At 39.0% G+C, this 26,649-nt stretch overlaps 2 protein-coding genes across 2 annotated transcripts; one reads left to right on the top strand and one right to left on the bottom strand.

Annotated features, from left to right (window-relative positions):
* The first annotated feature begins 1,163 nt into the window (after positions 1-1,163).
* Positions 1,164-8,981, top strand: ano10b (anoctamin 10b). Its single transcript, XM_056739651.1, has 13 exons — positions 1,164-1,315; positions 1,847-2,073; positions 2,715-2,888; positions 3,579-3,719; positions 4,150-4,269; positions 5,504-6,142; positions 6,234-6,289; positions 6,381-6,455; positions 6,546-6,710; positions 6,796-6,987; positions 7,123-7,260; positions 7,359-7,475; positions 7,910-8,981. Exons 2-13 carry the CDS (start codon positions 1,854-1,856, stop codon positions 7,961-7,963), a joined length of 2,091 nt encoding a protein of 696 aa, XP_056595629.1. The 5' UTR covers positions 1,164-1,315; positions 1,847-1,853; the 3' UTR covers positions 7,964-8,981.
* snrkb (SNF related kinase b) lies at positions 8,792-25,210 on the bottom strand. Its single transcript, XM_056739650.1, has 6 exons — positions 24,914-25,210; positions 19,564-20,241; positions 14,407-14,548; positions 12,256-12,468; positions 12,056-12,172; positions 8,792-11,929 (listed from the first exon to the last, which is right to left on the bottom strand). The coding sequence occupies exons 2-6, from the start codon at positions 20,150-20,152 to the stop codon at positions 10,798-10,800; spliced, it is 2,193 nt and encodes a 730-aa protein (XP_056595628.1). The 5' UTR covers positions 20,153-20,241; positions 24,914-25,210; the 3' UTR covers positions 8,792-10,797.
* Between the last annotated feature and the right edge of the window lie 1,439 nt (positions 25,211-26,649).

The raw sequence follows: 26,649 nt of genomic DNA, 5'->3' as shown, positions 1-26,649 counted from the left end.
ATATAAAAAAATATTAATATTCGTTTCATGCGTGACATATGGCCCCTTTAAAATCGAGGCGTTTCAGAAAGGTGGAGCTCAGAGGAGCAACAGTAATGCACGGTATGTGAAAACTAATATGTTTTATAACCGTAAACCAACTGTATTACAACAAATACACACAATAATTTACCCCTTTAATATTTCGGCATTTTCGATGTATTAAGTCATAAAAATTATATATCACATATTGCATGACGTATCCAAAGCAACAAAGTTGGTTTTAAGGTAAGTAACTAGCACAAATGAATAAACAATATTTTTTACAATATTTTTTATAGTCATGTTTAATAGTCAATGTTTCTGTAGTTGCTGGTTTGTTAGACATCAACAGAAAGACGTCAAACATAAAACATTATAAATAAGTAAACGTGTAAATAGTTTGATTCATCTATAATAAATTTGCAGACAGTTTGTAAAAAAATCTCTTTCCAGCCGCAATAATGCTATTAAACAATAGCTTTTTTTTCTAGAAATTTGCATGAATGTATTTCGAAAGGCCGAGCTAACAATCCTGTTAACCACCTTTACTGACTGCACCCACAAAGCTGTTTCAGTATCAATGGACATAGGAAGAGTCATGGAAACCTTATAAGGTTATGTAAATACACACAAGGAGCATGTCAATACTATAAAAATAATCTTTAAAGTAAGATTAAAACGTTCATTAGGTCACACTAAAGTTTTAAAAAAAAACTTTTCTTAATAAAATTCAAGTAGATCTTATAGTGTTTTTTTTAAGTTCAGCATTGTTGCAAAGCAACTATACAGAAAGTACAAATAATAAATAACGAAATCAGATAGAAATATAGATGTATAGGATTAAAATGTTTGAGCACATTCTACTAAACAAAGAAATAATTATTAGTGTAGGTAAAAATAAGAGTCATATATTAACAACATATTTATTAATTAGTCTTATATATAATACTAATAATAAACAATAAATATAATAAACACTACTGCTACTACTACTCAAAATGATACTTTAATATTCATATATCTAAGCTAGTTAATGCACTTTTTTCTTTGTCTTGGTTGAATATTTCAGTTTCTTTCCAGGCAGTTTTCAAAGAGGAATATGGCAGACAATAGGACCCAGATGAACACAGACTGCAGAAGAGCTTTCACTGTAAGAAAAAAAATTAAAATGTGCCTCCACACCCTAAAGGCTGGGAGGAGATTTGTTTAACAGCATTCCCGTCCTCTCACTGTAAACCAGCCAATGTTTCTGAACCCTGCACCGCTTCTGAAGAGCGTTTCGTGCCGTCTCTGTGTAAGTTTTTACATTATCTTACATTGTTGTGGGTGTGAATGTCAACAAAACCACGGCCTCTGTTACCGAGGCTCAAGATCCATTTACTTCCTGTTTACGCTTTTCTATCTCACTCTGTAAGTCTCTTCCTGTTCATGTCTTCATTTGAGTTGAACGTACTGACGTGTGTTATGTGTTTTGTTGCTGTGCACGGTAAACAATTGCAAACCAAATGCACTTTATTTTTATGAGTGCATGTGGTGTTTTGTGACCCAACTCTCTCTATTCGTAGTTGCATGTGTTCAATCTCAAGGGATGTTTTGTTTGTCCTTTTGTTTAGACTTGCAAATACACAGGGAGATATGTGATAGAGAACAGTCACATGGGTCACGAGTGTATATTTGCACTAGAGGTGATTTGAATGAACTACAGTACCTTTTGTTTCTCTAAGCCTCTCTATTCACCTGTTTGATGACCCGTTTCCAAAGCCATTTCAAGAGGGGATGCTGTTAAAATGAATTCGAACAACTCACACGTGACTGTTTTTCACAGGGTCACCATGAAGACCCAGAAGGAACCTCTGGAGGAGCTTTCAGCCCCGGGCAAGATGTCAGGGCCCACTTCGTGGTCTCGGGTCAGCTGTCCCTGCTGTATTTCCAGACACATAGAGCCTCTGGTTCTGATCCAGCTGTCTGAGAATGTTCAGCTTATCACCAAACAGTGGATCATGTCTGTGATATCAGCACCTGTTAAGACTGGATGCGAGACCGGCACATTGGGTAAATAAATTAATTTTCAAAGCTTATAGAAACATTATGAGGTATCCATGGACTGTCAATGTTTTTGTTAGTTTTATGATGACAGCAGTTACGGTGACCAGATATTTACTGTAAAGAATAAATTAAAATGATGTGTATTGTGTGATGGATTTTTTGCCACTGTGTATTTTGTAGATCCTTATAATTTGATAGTTGCATTATTTTTTATTTTGTTTTGTAACCTTTGAATATCTCAAGAGGTTTGTTCTGGGTCGGTTGAGGTGATATTGAAACGTGGAAAGTGTTGAGGAATAAGCATTTAGAGAATACAAATACAAAAAAATAAGATATATTAACAATTGTGCAATCATTTTTTGCTATAAAATTACAACCGGCATGTTTTTGACTAAGTTCCTAAACTACATTTTTAAACACTTTTAAAAATGAAGGCGCTGAACTCTCTGTTGTTATTTGTAATTTATTTTGCATAAAATGGTAAAAAAGCAATGGTTCCTTTAAGAACATTGAAGTTCTTTGTGGAACCTAAATCGATTCTTCTATTGCATGGATCGTTTTGTACTTTTAAGAGCGAACGTTGAAAACTACTCTGCATTTGATTAAGGTTTTTAAAATCAAATGTACAAATCCCTTCTCTACTGTAGGGGCCCAACTGTTAGTTCATCCAGGTGAGGACATGAAAGGGGACATGATAGTTGTGGCGGCCCCTCGCTGCACTCTTCTCAGGGTAACAGAGGACCTGGGGCTCTGTAAAACCTATCAGGACGGAAACATGACAGCGTTTTCCTATGAGGACAAGGACAACTTCTGCAACATCGGTAAAAACACAAGCCAACACATAGTAAATGATGCACATAAAAACTACAGATTTAAAAAAAACAGAGAGGATTTTATACTACTTCCACCCACCAATATGTGATTGAGAAAGTGTAAGCGCCATCCAAAGCGCTATATACATTCCAAATTATTATAATTAATAACGAATAATAAAGGCATTTGTTTTCAATAAAATTAATTTAAGACTTAAAATTCTGTTTTATTCATAACGTTTAGGTCAGGGAAAGGTTAGGGGTAGTTCTAGGGCTAATATCTCAATAAGTTGCCATCATTTTCATTTTTTTATATATATAATGATTTACATTCTGTTATTATTGCATAATGTTTAATGCACGACAATACTGAGGTGCAAATAGTAACGTTATCCGCCACTATTTATAAGTACCAATAGCATCTAACTACTATTTCTACTTAATCAAAAGAAAATACAGCAATTTTTGGTTAGTGTCAATCGCATATCGTTAAGAAATGCTGCTATTTCTCATAGTGAAAACTGAACCTACTGCTATTTAAATTTACTGTAATAGCATCTGTCGCTATTTTCACGAAGTGTTAATTCCATCTATTGTTATTTACACTTAGTTCAAATAGCCGCTGCCTACAATAAATAGTACATACATTAACAACTATGAAATTTGAAGGTAAATTGCGACCCTCCCATATTTCTCCAGAGGACATGCAGCGCTTCCTGACATTGGCTGAGAGGCAGTTCATCATCAAACATGAGCTGGATTCCATGAGAGCTTTGGAGGACCAGCGTATCCCAGGAGTCCCTGCACCCAAGGGGAAGTTGAAAGCTAGAGAAAGCATCTGTAAGTCTGTTTGTTAGCTTTTGTGCTTGTAGTTTTAAATTGGAGTTTTACATTTTCTGTAAATACTCAACTATAAGTTATGAACTATTGAAAAAAAATATAAATTAAAAATATGAAAAATGTAGAGTTCAAATTCTAATCTATACATTTAAATATATAAATTAATACATATTAAAAAATATATAGTTAGATCATGTGACAATATCGTCGACACTACACTATGCTACTTAAAAGATGCATCACCTATGCTAGTATTCTGCTCTGATCAAAGCATGTCTTAAAAGCAAATAGACTCTCTCTCTCTTTCTCGCTCTCTCCCTAATTTTGCTTACTCACTGCAGTCCAGACTGCCAAATTTTGTGCCCCTCCTACAATGTAAACCTAATATGGTAATGTTCTGTCCATCTCTCTCTCTCTCTTTGTGGTGCAGTACAGAAGCTGGAGAAAGTAGGCGTAATCCGCAACATCACTCCACTACATGACCAGAAGAAGCTGACAGTGTTGGGGAAACAGTGGTACTCTCAGAAGAAACTGTGGGGGCAGCCGCTAGGTACACAAACATACACACTGTCATGTACTGAGTTTGACAAGAATGATAAACCTTCATGAGTTTCATTAAAATAATTTCATAAATATAGTACACAATTTATTCTCAATGTCTACAACTTCAGTGAAAAAATTATAACACCCTTAACCAAGAAAAAATCGTTTACTTTTCAAACCATGTTGCTCACAGTGCCCTCCAGAATGCCTTCCGATCGCGATGCTCTTCCAAAGCAGTTTTTTCTTGCTTATGAGTTCATCAAACTTTCGATAACTTTTTAACACTAAATGCACAAAGGTTGTTGTAAACTTGTTTGTATACGATGTTTACATAATGATTCAATTATTTCCAGTAGTTAATCAAAACCAGAAAACATTTATTATTTATTGTGGAAACAGAATGCTCGCTCACAAGGCTTCATCTCGGATGTGAGTCATACATTTAGAAGTATTGACAGCCCATGAAAGTGCACTGTAAAGAAAAGAGGATCCCTGTGAAGTATTGATTCACAACTATAACACCCTGCTGTCTTCAGTCTGACAGCCTATTTTGCAAATAAATACATTTATTAAGCATTTATTACATGTGAGTTAAAAATGGCTCACTGTTTGGCAGGTAGGTAAGCAACATTCTTCAAAATATCTTCTTTTTTGTTCTGCAGAAGAAAGAAAGTAATATGGGTTTGAAATGACAATAGGGTGAATACATTATTCAAATACATATCATTAAAGTGGAGATAAAATGCACTTATCTTGAACTGTATGACATAAACGTTTTATAACAAGTTTTATTTTTTAACTACAACATTGTACACAGCAATAAACAAAACTTTTTAACGGTTAGCTTATGTTAGTAAAGGCTATACAGGTTTAAATCCAACCTGTTACATTTTCTGTGACCCTGGACAACAAAACCAGTCTTAAGTAGCATGGGAACATTTTTAGTAATCTGCAAAAATACATCATATAATATATAATACAATAAAAGTATATACAAAAATATAAATTTTTCTTTCTGCCAAAATTCCAGCTTTGTAAACAGCCAGATTGTGTCCTATCATAACAAACCATATATCAAAAGAAAGCATATTTCTTCAACTTTCAGATGTAAATGATGTAAAAATCTCAATTTTGAAAAATTGACCCTTAAGAATGGTTTTGTTGTCCAGGGTCACATATCAACAATAGCAACAAAATAAGCTATTCTTTCAACCCCTAAAAATGATTTTCTTTCCCTATAGATGGCATTCAGGCTTATTTCGGTGGTACCATAGCCTATTACTTCAGCTTCCTGGACTTCTACACTTTGTCATTGTTTCCTCCGGCTATCCTGGGCATGTTCATCATCTTCTTCCTCCCCAGCATAAACTTTTCAAGTGAAAACTCAACAGCGAGCGAGTCTACGCAGGCAAAGGAAGACGACGACCATCCTTCTGTCAGTTCCTACATGGTGCAGGCCGTGTTCAGCATGCTTTGGTCCACAGTATTCATGGAGCTTTGGAAGCGCAGGAGCGCAGCTTTATCTTACCGCTGGGGAACGTTCAATTTAGCCGAACAGTTCCAAGAACCCCGACCGGGTTTCCACGGAGAAATAGGCACCAATCCGGTCACGGGACGGCTGGAGCCTTTGTTTCCCGATTGGAAGAGGAGGGTCAGGATAGGGTTGGTTTCGATGCCTGTGGTCGGGGCGTTTTTAGGCCTGGTGGTCATGGGAATGGCATTGTTCTACTTCTTCGAGCGACTGGTTGCAGGCTGGCATAAATCGTCCAACTCGTACTTTACGGTTGCCTTGTTGTATTTACCCTCCATAGCTCATATTGTCTACACTAATGTACTGGGGAACGTGTATCGTAACGTGGCCCTGAAGCTAACAGAAGCCGGTAAGAAAAAGGAGAATTTTTGAAAAAAGCCACACAAATTAAAAGATTATAATAATATAAGAATTCAAATGAACGATTTCTCTCATTTCAGAAAATCATAGAGAGGAGTCGTCCTTCGACTATCATCACACCACCAAAGTCCTTGTGGTGAGTTTTGAAGCTCTCCGATGTCTTTGCGCGGGCTTCTGTTAAAAAGTGTCGAGGGCTTAATCTCTCTCTTTCTCCCTTTCTCATTCAGTTTACATTTTTCAACAATTTTGCCGTCCTGTTTCACATCACATTCTTCAAGGAGGACCTTGGTCTTCTGCGGAAGGTGCGAACATCATCACCAGATCTTCTCTAGCTTACAGATCTTCTCTGAGAGTTTACATCCTTGTCCCTATCTTCTCGTTGATCTCCACAGAGATTATCCTCTCTGCTGATAGTGACTCAATTGGTGAACCAGTTTACGGAGGTCGTGGTTCCTTTCCTTGTGGACCGTTTTATGTCAAATTCAGAAAGGAACCTGAAGGAAGATGATCCAGAAGTGGACCATCTTCAAGCGCAGGGAAGCCTACCAGCTTTCCCAGTAAGTGTTTATTTATCATAACAGCTAGGTTAAAAATACAAGATTCCAACGCTTTCTTAAAACAACAAATCTTGTTCATCTCTAGGGCCTGTTTGCCGAATACATTGAGCTTCTGGTTCAGTTCGGGTACCTGAGTCTGTTCTCCTGTGTCTACCCTCTGACCGCCCCCCTGTTGCTGCTCAATAACCTCACAGAGATTCGGACAGATGCCTACAAACTTTGCAAGCTCTTTAACAAGCCTTTCTCTGCCCCTGTTGGTAACATGGGCGTATGGCAGGTCAGACATTGCGATTGTGTGCTTATTTCCATTGGCTGATTGGATGTATGTTTATTTATTTTATTGTAGGCCTATGTAATGGGTGGTATGTAAGTTTTCATGAAATTCTTAACATGCTTTTTTCTTTTCTCGCAGGCCGCGTTTGAGGTGTTGAGCTTTGTATCGGTCATCTCTAACTGTTGGCTGTTGCTTCTGTCGCCGCGTGTGAAGGATCTCACACAGGACGCTGGTCTCAGCAGTGGTCAAGTCCTTGTCTTTGCTGTCATCGTGGAGGTGATTGTATATGTATATAGTTTTAGCTCATTCATGTTCGTGTAAATAGTCTTTGTGAATGTGAATTGGCTAAATCATTTTTTGACCGGTTCCTTCAGCACGTCCTCATCGCAGCGAAAATGATTCTGGCTTTCATTATTCCTGATGAACCGGATTGGGTCCGAATCAAGAGAGAACAAATCGAGTTTCATTCTATGCAGGCCCTCAAGAAGCAGGTACGGTATCAACTCACTTTTTTACTTGCATTTAAATTGTTAAAAAAAATTTGTATAAATGAATATTTATATGTATTTTATAATGTTATGTATCATTTAAATAATTATTATTCAAGTATATTTATTATATTTTACATCTCTTATAAAAAAGCTTTGTTTAATTTAAAAAGTTTTAAATATATTGCGATAGTTTTAGCTGTTGGCCCATATTTAGCTTGTAAAGTCATAAAAATGACACATTTTTAACTGTGAGAAAATGTTGACAGAGTGTTGTGTGACAGGTCTCCATTTGTTTATCTAGGGTGTTTTCACAGCTAACGTTATCTATTGTTATTACTTAATGCATTTTTAATCGTGTTGCTCATGGCTCTCAAAGATTAAAGGCCCATTCTGTAAAACAGCTCATTTGCTTTACAAATTGTTTCTTTGCACAGAGGATAAAGCGCATCCAGGTGGATGACACGCTCCCCCTAAAGGACAAACTCTGAGACCACAATCTTGCCCGAGAGGAAGAATGAGTGGTGCATTGCTACTTATACGTATAAAGCCATATCACTTCGCTATATACTGAGCTTCATGATGCACCTTATGCCTTAGTTTACCAAAAACAGATAATACATTTGATAGGGTATTTAAAGCTTGATGATTGTTTTTATCAGTGGTGCACTTTTAAAGACTACTGATATGCATTATAAACGTCACAGAAGATGATATAGCGGTTTGACATGGACATGTCCTATGCTGCACTTTTGAAAAGTTCAACCCCTAAAAATGCATTTTTTGTCAAATGTTTATGATATTCTTCAATGGAACACAAAAGGAGATTTTGGAAGAAAACTACAGTAAAAGGCAGTGAATAATGAGTAAAAAATATTTGGATCTTGATATTTTTTAAAATCTTTCTTTTGTGTTCATTGGAAGAAAAGCATATAGCATATTTATACCAACAGTTTTTTTTTATTGTATATTTTTACATTGGTTTCTTACTCTAGTTTTGTGGTTATATATTGCAATGATTGTAAATGTGTTTTTATTCTTGGTTGCATTTTACATTTCATCAAAACGGTACTACCGGCATAAATAACTGCCCAAAGTTGGCTTCAGTAAACGTGTTATGCAAATGTCTTGTGGTTTTATAGCTCTTGGTGGAAGGTTTGATCCTGTCTGCGGCACTGAATAACTCTAGACTGAGAAAACCACATCACACAATGTAAAAAGCATAAGCCACACAGATCCTATAAAACAGTAAATGAAAGGTGACCTCAAACGCATGTACCAAAGAGTTTTGTTCATTAAAAAATATGACGACACATGTGGCAGTTTAATCAGTTTTAATAAATAAATATAAAAATAAATTAATCTCATTGAGACACAGTCTTTTAGTTAAGGGTCAATGGGACTACTGACAAACCAAAATCTGATGTTCATCATGAAATGTTTACAGCTGCTTGATATAATGGAGACCCACGTCAAATGAGAAATAAAGAAAAGATTTATGAAAGTATAGTTCATGAATTTCTGTCTCTCCATTCCATTAAGCTTTGTAAATATGAGAACGGAGAACCCTGATCCCAGATCAGCGGCACTGTTTTAAGACCTTGTGTTATTCTTGGCCAATATCTCAACCCAATATACGTTTGGTCGAAAAATTCAAAAATTCAGCTGTAACAGAGAATATGGAGTACATATTTGCCTTCTTTCTCCAAAGCACCTTACATAACGTGTTTTTGTGATTTGGTCAAGCTTATATGTGGTCCGAGATATTGAAACAAAATGCACAACATTTGTACTCGTGACAAAAGGAACGTGCTACAGTAATTCACAAGCTGATGACATGAAATCTATGGGTGAAGAAGTTATAATACATGAATACGTGATAGAATAGCTATGACAGTCTTTGCAGTACCAAATGTACAGTAACCACAGTCACATCTGCTATCTATGTGATGTATTTAGGCTGTTTCTAGGTTTAAGAAAACGTTAGCTTTACTCATGCCACAGCAACATGAAGGCTGGATTTTCTCACTGGATTTAAGTTAGGTTCAGCTACGCCATAAAGCTCTACATTACTAGCTCCTCAAATGTATTTACACCAGCTATGACACAAAAACGTTTGTGACATTTATAAACAGACGTTGATGACACCGGCTAGTTGTGGTGTCATAAAAGTCAATCTATTCGTTGAATAATATCTAAAATGGGGGTTGAAATGTTTTGTACGTATGTGATGTGAGGGTGAAAACATGTCAATAGTATAACACGTTCAAAAAGTATATACACACTGTACATGACTGGAAATTTTAAAGAGCTTATCCCATTTCAACATATGTTGTGGCAAATGCCAAAGAAAGAAAAAAATAGATGTTTAATGTAAATGATCAGATCTCCCTCCTCACAAGAAGATAAGGAATAATTCTGTCCAAAAAACCTTCGTCATCACTCGAACGGTTAAAAGCTTTATAATATTTCCCAGAATTAGCAGTTTTAAAACAAACTCCCAAAATATTCCTCTGGGAAAACCAGCCTTCTGCTCGCCTGTAATATTGCGTCCGTTTCATACAAACTCTGTCAAGATAATCTTTCATTTTATCTTTAAATACATCACAGATATATTAAGCATCTTTCCCCGGTTCGACCCCCAGCTAATGAAATGTTGATGCTAAGCTAAGCTGTATTAGCATGCGCTATCACTGTTCACTGTATCAATATGGCCGACTGTTTTGTGTCTTGCCCAGCTGTCAGGGGGTAAAGGTGCTAGCTAACACTAGCAAAAGGCGGTTAGGTGAGAACAACTATAACAAACATGCAACTTGAAAATTCAGTGATTACCAAGAACTCTGCTTCATAGCTCCTGACCGAGCAACAGTCGATTCCACAACTGATATTTTAACATACTCAGGTTTGCTTCTGTTTACTCTGTTACGTTAACTCTGTCTTACTATGAAGGATGATCTTTCACCTCATGAGTGATGCACTTTCACCTCTAAACTTCTACGTGATGAAGATATTACAGTGCAAAGATGACAAGGTATTGAATTGAACCCCCTCTGCTGGCAAGACATATTCTACTTCTTATTAAAGTCTCTGAGATAGCACGGAATATAGTGAGCAGTGTCGGTAGATACAGGTGTTCATATACACAGCATGGCTAAGAGGTTATTTGTCATACAGGATAGCAGCAAGAAATGCTGGGTAAGGAAAGAAAGGTAAGTAGATTGTGTAGCTAAAGCACCTTTGAGGTTACGGTTTGAGGTGAGGACACATTGTCCTTAAGTGTCCACACAACTTGAAGGGACTTTGTTCTCATATTTTACATCCTTCTCTATAACACATGACAGCAGTTATACTGTGCAAATGGAAGAAGCTTCTCTTTAGACGTGGGCTGGATGTTGAAGGACAAGGCCTTTTCACAGAGTGGAAACTGCAGGAGACGTTCTCTCAAGTTCACGTTTTTTACCTTGTTAGGGTCAGCCCGGATAGCAGGGTCTGTAGCTGTATCCCTATTTTCTTGGAGGCCTTTCTGAGGTTTAGGCTGTACCTCCTCCGGTTTCTCAGATTCTCCCGTAGTCTTGCGCATCTCCACCCCATCTGGACCTAGGTCCACACAGTGGTTCCTAGGTAAGGACCTTGGGGAACCGCAAGGGGTTGAGACCACCCCAACTTCAAGTAACTTGGATTTGGCTGGGGTGTTGTTGTTGTTTTCTAACACGTCCCTTGAAGGTTCACGATGTCCCCAGCAGCACTGCACGACATCCAGCCTGGGAGCCGGCGGTGGTGCATTAGTCTTCAGGCCTGGATTGTGTTTTCCATCATGTTCATAGGTAAAAACTGTTTTGTCTCTTGCTCTGCCCGGTTGCTCTGTATGGTTTATCTCTTCTAAAGGCGCATCAGTCTTTGTGATCTTCTCTAACTGATGTTCCAAGGTGATGGTAGTAAAGATAGCCGCTGATTCCAGCTTCTGCTTTTCAGCACCTTCCTCAGATTCCTCCACCTCAGACAGAGTTTCACAGTTTCTCACCTTAGCTTTTGGCCTCCCGGTTCTCCGCTGATTCTCTGATTGTAGAACTGTTCTGGAAGGTTTCGCACAGAGATCTGTGGAAGGAAGTAGAGTCAGTTTACCGGGTGCCGCCTCGTGCTTGACCTCACCATCCTCCTCGTCCTCTTCTTCCTCACAGATCTGCTGTAAGGCCCCAAGGCTCTTGACAGTGGGTTGGTCTGGAGGTAGAGGGCGCAAGCTGAGACTTAAACATGGAGCAGGGCTACAAAAGTCACTGAAGGAATTGTCATGACGGTTTGATCTGGGAGCCAGTAAGTCGCCGGACTCACTCACACCCTTTCGGGCGTATCCAGAAGAGAGAGAGCTCAGAGAATCTAAAGGGCCAAAAGGGGCTCCTCTCAGGGTATCAGCCTGGGGAACTTGACTCACTAAGTCCAGTGGTTCTGACATGGGTCTCCTGTAGGGGGAGTCAATAACAACACTAGGTTAAAAGTGTAATCCACATCTTAACTTGTAACTTTCAAAGTCTTAAAGACACTTCAGTAGCATTTGGTCTTTCAGAAGTGACATGATGAAAACTTACCTTGGATGTCTTTGTTCAAGAGTGAGACTAGACTGCTCCTGTTTTTCTCGGAGAAGTCGCTCTGCCAGAAGGTAGTACGTGGCTGTGATGTGGTTATATCTGTCAGCATCCAGTGCTCTAACACACACAAACAAAATATATATTTGTGAATTTATTAGAGAAACTAAGGAGATATCCAAGACCACAAAAGAGGGACTCACTCCTGAATGGCATCACGATCCGCAATTTTGCCACTGGTCATGGCCTGAAGTATGAACTCGTGTTCCTCTGGTAACAAACTGTGGTGGGAGTTGAGTGGGGCGGCCGTTTTCCCAATGGGCGAGGGGTCAACCCCCTGCAACCAAGGATGGCCCTCTATCTCGGTGAGAGATGCACGCTTAGCAGGATCCCTCTGCAGCATACGCGAAACCAAACTGAGAGAAAATTAAAAACAGAAGAGATCTTTTTGTTAATAACAGGGTGGATTTGATCAAGGTTTCATATCTCAATCACACTCTGCTTGGGAATTTCATTTTCCGGAGCTCGGAAAATATTCAGTGCCGGAGTGCCAATATTCAGTGGATTGGCGCTCAGAAGAGACGAAATAAAAAGGAAGTACTTATCTTCCTGCTAATTAATATTCATCAGCACCTGCAGAGAATTGATGAGGCGAATGGAAGCAATAGGGTATGACTGCAAGTCAAGCTTGTGGGTTTGCTTGTTTATTCAGTGTCTGAGTGTTTCATCTCATTTTGTCCTGTAAGAAAATATCTGCTTTGTTTCTAAGACGATAAGACAGTGAGACTGAATGGCAAGCAAACAGATAAATTGGCTTAAGTCTTTTGTTTATCAGATTTTTCTTGTAAGAAAGAAGCCACGTGTCTACTCATGAGTTTCAAAAATGATCTCAACAATGTATCACACCATCCTCATATTTGGAAAGAATACAAGTCAGCCAGCAAAAATCAAGTGGTTTCGATATGAACATTTCTCTTCATATTCTACGTTTCATTCTTAGCTTTCTCATTTGTGTCTACTTATAGGAAACATAACTGAATTGATACTTAAAAAAAACAGCAATTCCTGCACATAGCTTGGAGGACTTCATGGAGGTCTCGTCTTTTTTAGACACATTCCAGAGACTTCATGATTCGGCCAGCAGGAGGAGATGTTCCCTTTTTCGCTTTCTTTAGGTCTCCGAGTGTTTATGTGTGCCTAAAAATGATCCCATATGCTCCATTTCCCTTGAACATCAGCGGAATCTCTCGGTGTGTTTAACCTCAAGACCTTAAATAGCTCCAAAGCGGAAAAAAAATACAGCTGAACAGCAAGATCAAATCTGCCTGAAGACACAAGCGTTCTGCTCCACTGAGATTATTCCTATTAAAGGAGCCTTTTGACTGCGGTGTAGATCATGTGACCAAGTCACTATGTTTGGCTGGAGGGTCGAGTCCAGATGTCTAACACACACTTGCACGGATACACTCTCGCACAATCGACCGATTGAGAACCCGAGCCTTAAACTAATGCTTTAGGGATGTTCTGACTACAAATAGCCCGGTTGCAACCCACTTAAAAATAACTCCTTTTTGCCTACGCATCTTTTATCACAAAATCTTCCAAAATCAACCTTGTCTTGACCTGTTCAAGTCATCCCTCAACGCACCTGACCCAAGCATGGAAATTCTTGCCTGTGTCACGACTTGCTCCTAAATTCAACCTCCAGTAACCTTTGCTCAACTACGCAACACCTGGTTGGCTTGCTTAACCATCATGTAGAGATCTCCGATCTGATATTGGCTTGTGCGAGCAGGTGCAAACAGAAAGAGTACAGCGTGTTCAGATGGGCTTCTGTCTACATGTAGACATGAAGTTTAGCGTGAGAGTGTTAACAGATCGAGGGAGTGCCGGCTATCCTGATGGCTCTCAGGGATTTAACCATTAGGACATTATGTTCTGTTGGTATGCAGTTATCGACAACAGTTTACTTAAGTGTGTTGAGTCAGCGGGAAAACGTAACGTGGGTTTTGTGGGCATTGTGTGTGATGGGTCAGCGTAGATACCTGTGTGGAATAGCAACTGTAATATACATATACATAAATTCATGATTTCCTGAAGTAAATGAAATAAAGACGGTTTTATCGGATGCACGCAGTGGCCGAAAGTTATAATTCGATCTGTGTTTGTGTATAATACAACAATTTGTTTTGAATATCATTTATATGAATTTATATTCATATTTTATTGTGTATTAATTGTATTAAATCACATTTACTACTCAACAGTTATTGAGTCTTTGTGAAAATCTACCGGTAGCTTGGACCACATAACGTTTATTTTGTTGCCGTCTATAGCTGAGGTGTTGGACGTACTCTTTGCATTCTGGAGAGATGTGGTCGGGTACGGTGTAGCAACAGTCCATGATCATGATGAGGGTCTCGCTGTCATTTGCCTCTTGAAATGGTGGGCGTCCACACACCAGCATGTAGAGAATCACACCCAGTGACCAGATATCTGTAATATACAAACATAAAGATTTATAATCCAAATATTAAACATTAAGAAAGAGATACAATGCAAATAAAAGCACCTCTCAACGTGTGTTATCAAACATTAACCTTAAAGAACTCGCTACAGAATCTGACAGACTAAACAGCCCTCAGATTGTTTCCACATCACAGTCTGGGTCATCTAAGGATCCCGGGAAAGTTCTCGGGAACATCATGATCCAAAGGACAAAGTGAACGGTTCATAAATAAAAATAAGTTGGCGTGGAAGTCCCACAAGGGATGTGTTTGTTTTGGAGGCGTACTTTTCCACAGCGGTTTACCAAGAATACATGCTTCCTCTTCTCAGAGTTGAGCGTGTGACATTCTCACCCGGATCTGTGAAGTGTTTTCACACGCGGTAGTCTCAATATGTTTAGTGCAGGGTTGCGCAGAATTCTTAAGTCATTAGTTTGAATTTAATTCAAATAGCTACAACCTACAGGAACGTGGATTTACATGTGAACTGGAAAGAGAGGAACTGGAGTTAACTGAATTCAAATATAGTTCAACATGTGAATAGTTTAACACATGACTCTGCAGTATACAAGTAATTGTTTTTAAGCAGGAATCAGTTAATTAATTAAACAAGTACATTGTTCAGTCTCCTCACCTTACAACAATACATTTATTCATCATTAATATTCATATTGTCATGAATAATATTATTCATAAAGATTTGGAAGTTGTGTTGTCGTGTATGATTTTGTATGTTTGATGTCATTTTAATTCAACACGTTAAGAAAAATTGTAAAGTAACATGAAATTACAAGTGACCAATAGAGGTAAAAGTTGCAGAAACAAACGTCACGAAAGACAAATGCAAGAGAATGCAAATATGGAGGGAAGTTGTGAAAATAAATCTGGCTATTACAACATATATGAATTTTTAAACGGATCCTAAAATACATTAGTACTGTGTCGTTTAAAAATAAAAAACTTGTTTTCTTCGCAGAATTTACGATCCGCAAATATTGTATCTTTTTAGACCAGTTTGTCCTGTTTCAATTTTCTGCAAATTAATGTAAATCAAGAACAATATTTTCTTTTGGAATTCAGGAGAAATGTTGTCACAAAATAAAACAAAAATGTTCATTTTTACTGAAACATGTACCTATGAGAAGTAAATTCAGAAAAAAAAAAATCTGTAATATTTTTTTGTAATATTTGTAATATTTGTATTTTTTTGTCACTCTTTGTAAGTCGCTTTGGATAAAAGCGTCTGCTAAATGTCTAAATGTAAATGTAATATTTGTAATAAAATATTTGTAAAGAATTCTTTAGGTAATATAATTTTTATTTTTTTATTTTGTTTTGACTTCTTAGCTCAGGGCTTTGATAAGCAGCAATGCTCTCAAACATAGTTTTCTCTCAAACAGAGCTGATCTCAGCTCAGTGCTTCTCATCTAATTGACAGGTTCAGCTGTGACGAGTACTGTAGTCTCAGTGTGTGCGCGCCAGCATGAACACTGTGTGAAAGAGCAACTACTGGGTGAACTAAAGCAGAAGCATGATAAACAGTCCTTTGAGAGACACCATTGTCTAAAAGTCTTAAACTTTGCAAACAATAACTCTCTTCTCTGCTCACTGTACACTCACTGTACACAAAAAAAATCATAATTTCAGACTGAGACGCTCTTTATCCACCAACTTTTATTCCAGAGAACACAATTATTACACTTCTTGATTTACAAATGAAGTCTTTTAAGGTTTAGGTTGGATAATGAAACGATTTTCACAGAGATATGCCAATATCAGAGTTACATAAAACATTTGTATATTAAGATTGTCCAGTGTGTATAAACGAGATAAAATCATTCTTCCGGAGGCTCAATATGCTGATCTGGGGTCAGTGTGACACAATGCTGGATGGTCTCTTTGTACGAGCGTCACGTGACTGCAGTTTACACAAAACAGTTCACATAAAACGAACGCTAGAAGCTTATGTGTATGTGGGTCTGTGTTTAGGCTACATAATGTGACAGTGTACATGGAAAAGAATGTATTGAGGACTTGTTTAAGAGTATATATAATCTAAAAATAAAGTTGTTAACTTTATATCTGTCGATTTGAATGTATTGTACTGTGATAAAAATAAATTACTTTATTTATCTTTGTGAAGTTATATGCAATATTATCTATAACTTTGTAGCCATGACAACATAATGCTGGTAAGTAATAATGGATATTCATCACATGTAAGTTGGCAAGTATATGTCAAATATCACAATACAATTTTTGATTTTTGTTTTTATAATATTTTTATGGTAATTGTCATTTTTCCCACAAATGCTGTCGGGTGAGCTTAACTTGTATTACAACTCAATGACATTCTGTGTTAAACACAGTATCAATGGATATGTCTGTGGTTTTAACATTTTCTGATAGTATCTTTATATAATATTATATCTTTATATTATTATAATTGGACATTCCTGCCAACACCACACACTAATAGATATCAGTTAGGTTTCTGGGTGGTGACTCTAACACACACACACACATGCCTATACACACAGAGACATGAGCATAACACACACTAGAGGCTTCTCTAAATAACACAAGGCATTTGTTATCAATGAGCTTAAGGTGTAAAGCAGCTCAATGTCATCAGGATCCAGGTTGTCCACATTGCTGATCTGAGATGTTCTGAGACCGATAAGCTGGGATACTGAATTAGTGGAATCTTAAATGTACACGCACGTACGCATGCAAACGCACACATTTCACGTGTGTAATTTATTTATTCATCATTTTCCCCCAAGGAAGGCCGTCAGATTTAGCTCACTTCTGGGGATAATTTTGTTCCCAATTTATCCTGTTAGTTATATAACCGCCCCCACCCAACTGAATTCACATCTCTGCTTTAAAAGCATCCACATATACATATTGCAAGTGTGCGTTTGTATAATGCTGTTTGTGAATACAGTGGCTGATTTAATGCGTGTGTGTGTGTGTGTGTGTGTGAGAGAGAGCTGGACTGGATTAGAGTCATCAGACGATTACCGGCAATGAATAAAACCTCCTGCAAAGCTAATGAATATTCAGCCAGTCCACTACACACATGCATACACACGCACACACACTCACACAACCAGGTCTCAGCTTGACTGCAACAGAAACGCTCTGAATGAAAACACATTCTCTCTCTCAATGAAGTTAATGGTATCAACTTGACCTAGAATTGCTAGACATGGCAGCTGCATGCACAAGGTCACAGATGCCAGTTTCCGCCTAGCAAACTTCGGAAAATGATTAAACTAGTCGGAAAAATGTAACCAAACACAGGTACTGTACACAAAGCCAATTTGAAAATGATGTTTTTAAGTCATTCAATGTTTTCTTGCGTAAGAAACACTACCTGGAGTTTTTAAGCTAGGCGTCACCTACGTTTAAATCTGATTGATCTATTGTGTTAAATACCCCCAACGTATCACAATTCAGGCCTTATCTAGCCCTGTTCTACCAAGCGGGTTGATTTCGCTTTGAGAGAGGCGAGGCGCACCCTCGGGTTTGTGCGCTTCTGGCGTCCGTATGCCATAAGCTTGTACATCTGCGTGCCTACAGTCTCCTTTACACGCATAGCTGGGTCTCGGAGGAGGCTGACCCACTTTGTGTGTTTCTAATCCTGGCACATGCAGCCTCAGTGAGAATTACCGTCTCACTGTCACATGATCGCTTAAAGCAGAAAACATGCAAATATGATATTAATAATGGCACGTCAGAGATAAGGGCCGCGCACATCAGCGCTCGAGCAAAACCTACTGAACTACCGTGAAAGGGAGAGAGAGGCTTTGATATCATTTTGAATTTTCCTGTCTGTGTCACAATGTTAAGCTTAAGTGTCCTCGAAAGCCGTCTCTCTACCTTCTCAATTCTCTCTCTGTGTTATACATTCAGTCTCAGAGCTTATTAAGGGAATTTGGTCTGAACAATAGAAGGGATGATGGATTGGAGGAACGTGACTCTTGGAGTCGGTACATTCATTCTCAACATTTCCTTGGACACGTTATTACAGCAAATACAAGCTAGGGCGCAAAAACCTTGAAACAATGGAAATATAATTTTTGCTGTGTAACAGCAAACACATTTTATATACAGTAGTACTACTGTAATGAAAGATTAGAAGGGTGTGCGTAATGGTCAATGCTGATGCACACTGTAGACGACAAAAGCTGTTTTAAACTTTTCTGGACGATACACCCAAATCTCTTATTCACTTTCATATCATGTTATTGCGTTGTTTATTTATGACAACAAGCATCCAAAAAGTACCTCTAGAATATCTCGCTCTGTGTTTTATTCAAATCCAGACCAAAACGATTTGCGCGTTAATGTTTTTAAAATGGCCACGTGTGCAAATACGGATCCAGCATTCTGAACACAGCTGGATTTAAACTGCATTGCTCCCGTACAAACCTCCACACTCGAACCCCTGCCGTGCCACAGATGTGCTTTTCGCTCAGTAGAAGGAACCGTTCGGCGAACAGTAGCGTTAAAACCAAAAGGAGGGAAAGGTTACGTTGGGGTAACATTCTCTGCGTGAGAAGAGCGATGAGCGCCAGCGTTCTACTGACAGTTTTCTAGTGACTAGTGCGATTTAATCCCCGTGTGGATTAATTTGACTGAGCTGGATGTGATATTGAAGTCCGAACGAATAGAATTCACCATCAACTGCAGTCTGATTTGCTGACTGAATAAAACATATTGAGATGCAGATGCGAAACACAAGGTCAAGCCAGTTTGGCTTTACTGTGTATTTATAATCAGCGCTAAAACTGGCGACCCCAAAACCGAGACTTTGTCATGACCCATTACATTTAAGCCATAGGTCATAGGTTCGAAGGAACACATAAACTGAGAAAGAGTTCTCCTTGCAGGCACTTTTGTGTCCACATATGCATAAAAATGTCAAATATATTGTATATATACAGTCCTAAAGGCGAACAATGGACAGGACAAGGAAATCTAGACAAAGCTTACCCACTGCAGGAGCGTCGTATTCTTCCCCAAGCAAGATTTCTGGGGCGGAGTACGCCAGAGAACCACAGCTGGTCATCAACATGGTCCCGGGCTTAAAGTGATTACTGAAGCCGAAATCTGTTAACTTCACCGTCCCCTGTTGCCGGAAGAAGACCACGTTCTCAGGCTTCAGATCTCTGTGCACGACATGGAGACGGTGACAGTAGGAGATCGCTCGGACGATCTGGGCAAAATGCATTTTGGCGGTGTCTTCGGCCACCCCGCCTTCGTGACGCAAGATGTAATCGAACATGTCGCCTCCGTCGCCCAGCTCCAGGATGAGGTAGAGCTTGGTTTGCGTATCGATGACTTCGTAAAGTCGCACCACGTTGGGATGCTGGACCAGTTTCATGCAGCGGACTTCCTGTAGGAGATGGCCGGTCGCCATGTCGTCGAGTTTGGTCTTGTCGATGACTTTGACCGCTACTAGTTGGCCTGTGAAGACGTGACGGGCGAGTTTGACCACTGCGAAATGGCCTTTGCCCAGCGTGCGGTCCAGGTCGTATAAGCCAGCTATTTTGCCGTCGTAACCGCTTTTGGTGGCAGCCATTTTGGATCGAGGAGTGGAGGTACAGTTGCAAGGCTGGGCTCTGTTACCAGAGGGAGATGATGGGAACTGGTGCTTTAGTGAAACATCACCTGCAGAAACACAAAACAGAGAAAACAGTGAGGAAAAGCTAAATAAAGAACCTGCTCTTGACCTGTACCTTCTGTATGTTATAATGCCGCTCTCGCCTTCGGTTAAGTTGAAAAGCTTTTCTTTTAGCATTAGGCTGTAAAACCATCTCAAGAACCTTTTATTGTAAAAGTGTTCTTTGTGTTAAAATAGACAGGGCTACATTTAGATCTGAACACCACTTGACTTTCACATACCCCGCACAGTTTTATTGAAGAGAGGATGGAGTGTGTGTGAAAGGTATAAGCTGTCTTAACAGGTTTAATGTATTGATCTTGCGATCGCTTAAAAGAAAGATATTTTAGGACAATTCCATTAAAAAAAATCCTGAAAGCTACTCTTAAAATCTTTCAAACAACCACTTTAGCTGATTTTTTTGCTATAGAGCAGCTACTGTACTTAGCAACCAGTTATATACCTTACAAATTCAAAACAAAACAAAACATCCTGTTACCTAACATAGTGAATAGTCATCTATTATAAAATCTGAAGGGAGTCACAATGCATGTGTGAACATGAATGGCTAAAGTCTAGTCGGTTACAATACTAGGTGGACATAAATAACCAAAGCATGCTCAAAAGCCCATTAACAATCACAGGAAGTGACATTAATGATGACATCCTCTTTTTCATAATATGGATGTGAATGCCAATTCATCAGTAGCACATTCAGTTCAAATAGTTTGAATACATCTAAAAGAAATGGATGGGCTTATTTCTGTTTCTTTTGTAATTTCTGTGGATGAATGAGAATTTAATAATGTAAAGCATTTAAAAAAGAAATCCTAAACACAAATAAGAATGAATGATAAACATATGGACCAAAAAAACAAGAGTTCTTATAGTTTAGTTTTGAATTTATTTTTATATTTTTTATATTATGATATAATATCTTGTTGTTTTATTATTTATTCCTATTTTCATATTGCCACAATGCTTTATATAGTTTAGTTTAATTTCATAATTTATTTTCATATAATTTTAGTGTCTCAATACAAATGTATTGCAGATGTAACAATCATTTTATACAAATAATATTTAGGCAAACATTTTTTATTGTCTCAATCAACAGAAAAGTTTTAATAGTTCTAGTTTTAGTATTTAGCAAATGTAGTTTAGTAACTTTAGTTATCTTGGAGGGAACCATGGCGAGTGTAAAAAATTAACAGAAAGAAAAGCATAAGTGGAAAGAGTTAAGTGCATTTTGGGACTTGCATCGGAGGAGTCGGATGACGGGGCGTAGCACAAATGGTGTAGATCAATACCTGTAATGGGATATCATTATAAGTGTGTGTGGTGCTATGGGAGAAGCTGAATAGTTAATGACCAATGCTAGAGGTTGAACAGAACACTAATGCCATAATGCCAAGTCTAAGACACTCACACACATATGGCTGACACACAAATACACATTAAATGGACTCAGAGATGTTCTTCTCTGTTGAAATCAACGCTGCTCATTATGACCGGCCCTTTGTCTGATAGGTTGATTTATGACCGACTGGAACACAAACACACATCGTACACGCACACAACAAAAATATATAATGGTATTGTTCATGAGTAAAATATTTAGCCAACAAAGCATTCAGGAAACACTCATTTAAAGGTGCAGTACGTAATTCTTTAGAGGATATATTGACAGAAATGCAATACAATAAGCATAATTATGTCTTCAGATGTCTATAAAGACCTCACATAATGAAGCGTTTTGAGCTATTTCTATCTACATACACCGCGGGTCCCCTTATGGAGTTCACCATGTTGTTTCGACAGTAGCCCTAAACGGACAAACAACTCTACAGAACACGTTTTGTAGACACGTTATTTACTTTGACAAAAACGCGAAAACGTGGCAACATCTTAGTTCTGTGTCAGACACCGTAGTGCTTTGAAAGGGAGGGGTGGATTGAGCCGTTGGTTGCAATTCTCAACCTCACAGCTAGATGCCACTAAATTTCATAGACTGGACCTTTTAACAATATGTTTGCTTTGAAAGACACGCAAATGTTCACATAAAATGAAAATGTTATCGTTGGAAGTATATCTTAGTTTTTTGGGTGACCTACCCCTTTAACAGTGGTAGAAACATACAGTGCTACTGTTTAGCTTGAAACTGGGTCTTTGATATTTCAAAGCCTTTTGTGATTGTATTTATTTAATGGAGAGACACAGAGAGAGAGAGAGAGAGAGAGAGAGAGAGACAGAGAGAGAGAGAGAGACAGAGAGAGAGAGAGAGAGAGAGAGATTAAATAAAAAGCCAGTTAAGGAAAGATCAACAGAGTACAAGGACATAACAAAGACCGGGTGGCCTTCATTTTGAGGAAGGATATGGCTGCCCACCCTTCCATGTTCATCATTCACAAATCATGGCAGGGACACAAAACTCGCCCATGTATTTCCTACCGGGAGCAGGGAGCACGCACCGTGCTTCCTCCAGATAGCGTTCAGGCAGACCCCCAGCATCCGCAGTTCGAATTGACTTTCGCAGTAACACAAGGCTCACGGATGCAAACGCATGCAGACGGCGCATTTCCCCCAGACCTTTTCCTTCTCTTCCTTCGAAGGAAGAACCTTCTCATCGAGGCGACTGGAAACCAGCAGGCTCAGGGTTTCTGAACAGCACCACCACGAGAAAATGTCTGCTGGCTGAACGAGAGATCCCGGTGTCTTTTGTCACCAGACAGAGGCAGGAAAGCAGACCCCCGGACTCATTTGTACACAGATACACGCAATGTTATTCGCAGGGCTGTCAGAGGGCTTGCGGTTTCACAGGAGGTACTGAGGGGAGAGGTGTTAAAGGATGAGTCATACCCCTCTCATTTAAAGGAGGGTGGGCTGATTGACGAGTGGAGATGTGAAAGAGAAGGGGTTTAGGGAGGACGGAGTGGGGTTTCCTTTAAAAATGATCTCATTGCCCCATGTTCCCATCATGCAACATTCATAGTGGTGAAGTCAGCGTGATGCAGTGAGAGCTTGCGTGCCTACTGTTCAAAGTGCATTAACGTGTACACTCAAATAACCACAAAATCTTCTATTCTAACACTAAGTTAGAGTTCACGCAAAAATAAAAATTCATCATCCATTACAACTTCATGTCACACTGTATTTGACTTGTTCATTTGTGAAACACAACAGAAGATACTTTGAGAAATGTCTTTGTGGTTTTGTGTCCATAAAATGGAAGCCAATGAGGGCCAATGTTGTTTGGTTTCCAACATTCTTCAAAATATCTTCTTTTGTGTTCTGCAGACATAAGTAAGTCATACAGGTTGGAATGACATGAGGAGTAAATAACGAAAACATTTTCAATGTTGGGTGAACTATCCCTTTATCAGTCCAAAAATGAGAAGATAGTTTGTGTTTAATCCTACGTTTCAAAAAGCTTATTTTTTTGCACCAATGACATTTCACAGTGGGAGGGGCTACACCACAGAAACACAAAACAAGCCACAAAGCCGTCCGGTCGTTTGATGTGGTCAGGGCTTGTCTAGGACAGAAACTCGGGTTTACTGTTTCAATTGTATAGTCACTTTTTGTCATTGTGGCATGATCTCGCTCCTCTGGTTCTGAGGAACCCCTCAGGCCTGCCTTGCGATGGGTTGATGTGTCTCACAATACTTCTGCGATATCGCAGTGACCTTACACATGAGCACAAACACCATCACTGCGAAACGACAAGAAACTTGGTAGTTTGCCAGCATACACATATGCTCACACACATGCACTCAACGCACGCACAATGCTGAGTCTAGGACTTTGGGTGCATGCTATATACATTATGCATCCAGGCAGTGATGCAGATGCTTTACCCGTAATCCAATGCATTTGGCGAGCAAAACATCTCAGATGACATTTCAAAGCGTGACTCTTCTCAGGTTTCATTTTTAGTTTTAACGTCCCTTAGGCGCATTATAAATATTTCTTCACTTTAATTTGCATCTTATCCGAGTACAAATAAAGGGTGAAGAGTAAAAATGTTTCAAAACAATATACATACATGGCCCCATTGTACTGTGTTTTAAATACTATGTGCCACTGCAAGAAAATGCTCCTGGAATTCCCCAGGGACGTGCATGTACAGAGCGGAGGATAGGGTAACATCCATACCGAGCGTGTTTGTGTGGAGGAGAGAGACTGGAAAGAAACAAGATGCAGGCCATCATCTGACCCACTGTTCGTCTGCGAGCAACATGGCAACCAGATTTACCAAATAATATTCATTCTAACAAATTACTCAATCAAAACAGACATCATCACAAACCTGCTGGTAAAAGAAAAATACAAAATGTAATGGTTTCTAATACAAACATTATGAACCATCATGTCTACCATTAAAAAATGGCTTTATTTACTGTGTTTTGGCTCTTTATGATTTAATGGTCCTCTATTGGTTCCACCACACAACATCCCACCAACGACCCAAATACACTAGACCTACAGAGAACATAATAGGCTAGTTGCAATAACTGTGGGTCAATCCATCAACACGAACTTCGGCTGCGCAGTCCCGACTTTCGCAGTGTATTTCAATGACGCACATCACCGACACAAGCGTACCTGCAATCCCAACATGCGTGCGATCATACGAACAAATAAACACACAAAACGCATTGTCCGCTACGATAAACTTACCACTTGAAGTGCAGCGATTCACGCGTCTGTATACGAAAAAGCATCCGCTGTAGATGTCTGCGCCGCGTCTGTTTCTTCCAGGAGGCGAAATAAAACATTCGCTTCCAACTATATGCAAAACGTCCGATTTGTTTGCCGTTATTATTGCGCTCGTCTATAAACAAATGATGCCCGCTGTCCAATACGGACGAGTAGCGGTGCGCGCGTCGCAGCTATTTTGCTCCAGTGCGCGTCGCTCCGCAGTGCTTGCGCGCTCACTTCTGCTCTAGCGCTTGAGCGCTCTCTCCCTCCTCTGACGTCAATGCATTCCAGCTCACCCGGAGTTGGGTGAAAGAGAGACAGAGCTCTGAGACAAGGCAGGGCCACATGAAGAAATGTTTCTGAAGTCTGATGGACACTCTTATGCAACTCGGGTATGATTAGGCGAAGGGAGTGAATGCAAGAACTGCGCTAACAATGAATTTTCACTCATTTTGCGTGTGGTTTAACTTTTCATTTATGACCAATGTGCAAATCATTTGAGCTATTCAAACATCCCGACAATGCTGTCATTGTGAGTTTTCAGGATATTGGCAAAGTAATTATTATAAACAAACATGATAGTATTTATTGCATGCCCTTCATTATAAGGTTATGCATTATTTCTGTGTGGGGTCTTAAAGTTCAAAACTACATGAAATAATAATATTGAATTGTCGATTCCAGGATTTTATGAATGGTGTTCAGTCTGTGGAGATCCGGGTTTGTCGGAATGACCCCAAATGAAATCAATTGTTGATAACAGTCTTATTAAAAAAAGCATTGCTGACACAACAAAGTTAGAGGTTTAATAATAGTAAGCAAATGAGTTTTGAGGGCAGAGAATGAACAGATATTCCATTCCATTTTCTACCGCTTATCCGAACTACCTCGGGTCACGGGGATGAACAGATATGTTTAAAGTTTTTGTTATATTTTCTGACCATAAAGAAAACAGACCATGAGGGGTGATGGATACACAAGTCAGAATATACGACATTCTTTACATTCCAGAAATGCACAGGAAGAAATGATCAAGATTCTGGGCACATACTTCCCCTCTACAGTGTTATTGCGAGACATCCTAAATCAAAACACGAAAACCAAGGAGACTGTGATTTCATCAAAATACATCACCTCGCCAAGTCGGAAATGCCTTTGTCACAAAGGGTTCGGCTTTTTTCTCTTTTCTGGTCTCTAAAATTAAACAATTCAACAGTCACACACTGACTAACCCGGATGACACAGCACACCGGCTTTACAAAATAAGTAAAACAGCATTGTCTCTTTATATTAGGAACGCCAAGACCGAGCCTTGCTCAAACCACATCTGTTTGATTTCACATCATTCATGGGTGGTTTTATTAGGAACAGGTTTGGCCACTGATCGACTTTGAGCTTCTTTGCAAAAATATACGCATTTCATCTGTGTTAGTCACCATGTAACTATTTAGAGGAGCGAACGACAGACTCTCCCAATGGGAAACAAATGACGTTCGCACATGTCATAGAATGCACACGTTACTATGGGAACCGATGCCGCAACTTGTCATCTCCAACTATGCAGATTGCAAAACGCACTGGATTATTAACTAGATTTACATATCAATCTACAAATGAATCATCTTCATTTGTGTGCTTACAAACTATTAAAGGTCACAATTAAAGGTCAATTGATGCACTGATTTAGTTGTGTTAGAGAAACACACCTCGCAGCA

This window comes from Triplophysa dalaica, chromosome 24 (assembly GCF_015846415.1).
Source record: "Triplophysa dalaica isolate WHDGS20190420 chromosome 24, ASM1584641v1, whole genome shotgun sequence".
In the NCBI taxonomy this organism is placed as follows: Eukaryota; Metazoa; Chordata; class Actinopteri; order Cypriniformes; family Nemacheilidae; genus Triplophysa; species Triplophysa dalaica.
This window is presented reverse-complemented; position numbering and strand designations above follow the sequence as displayed.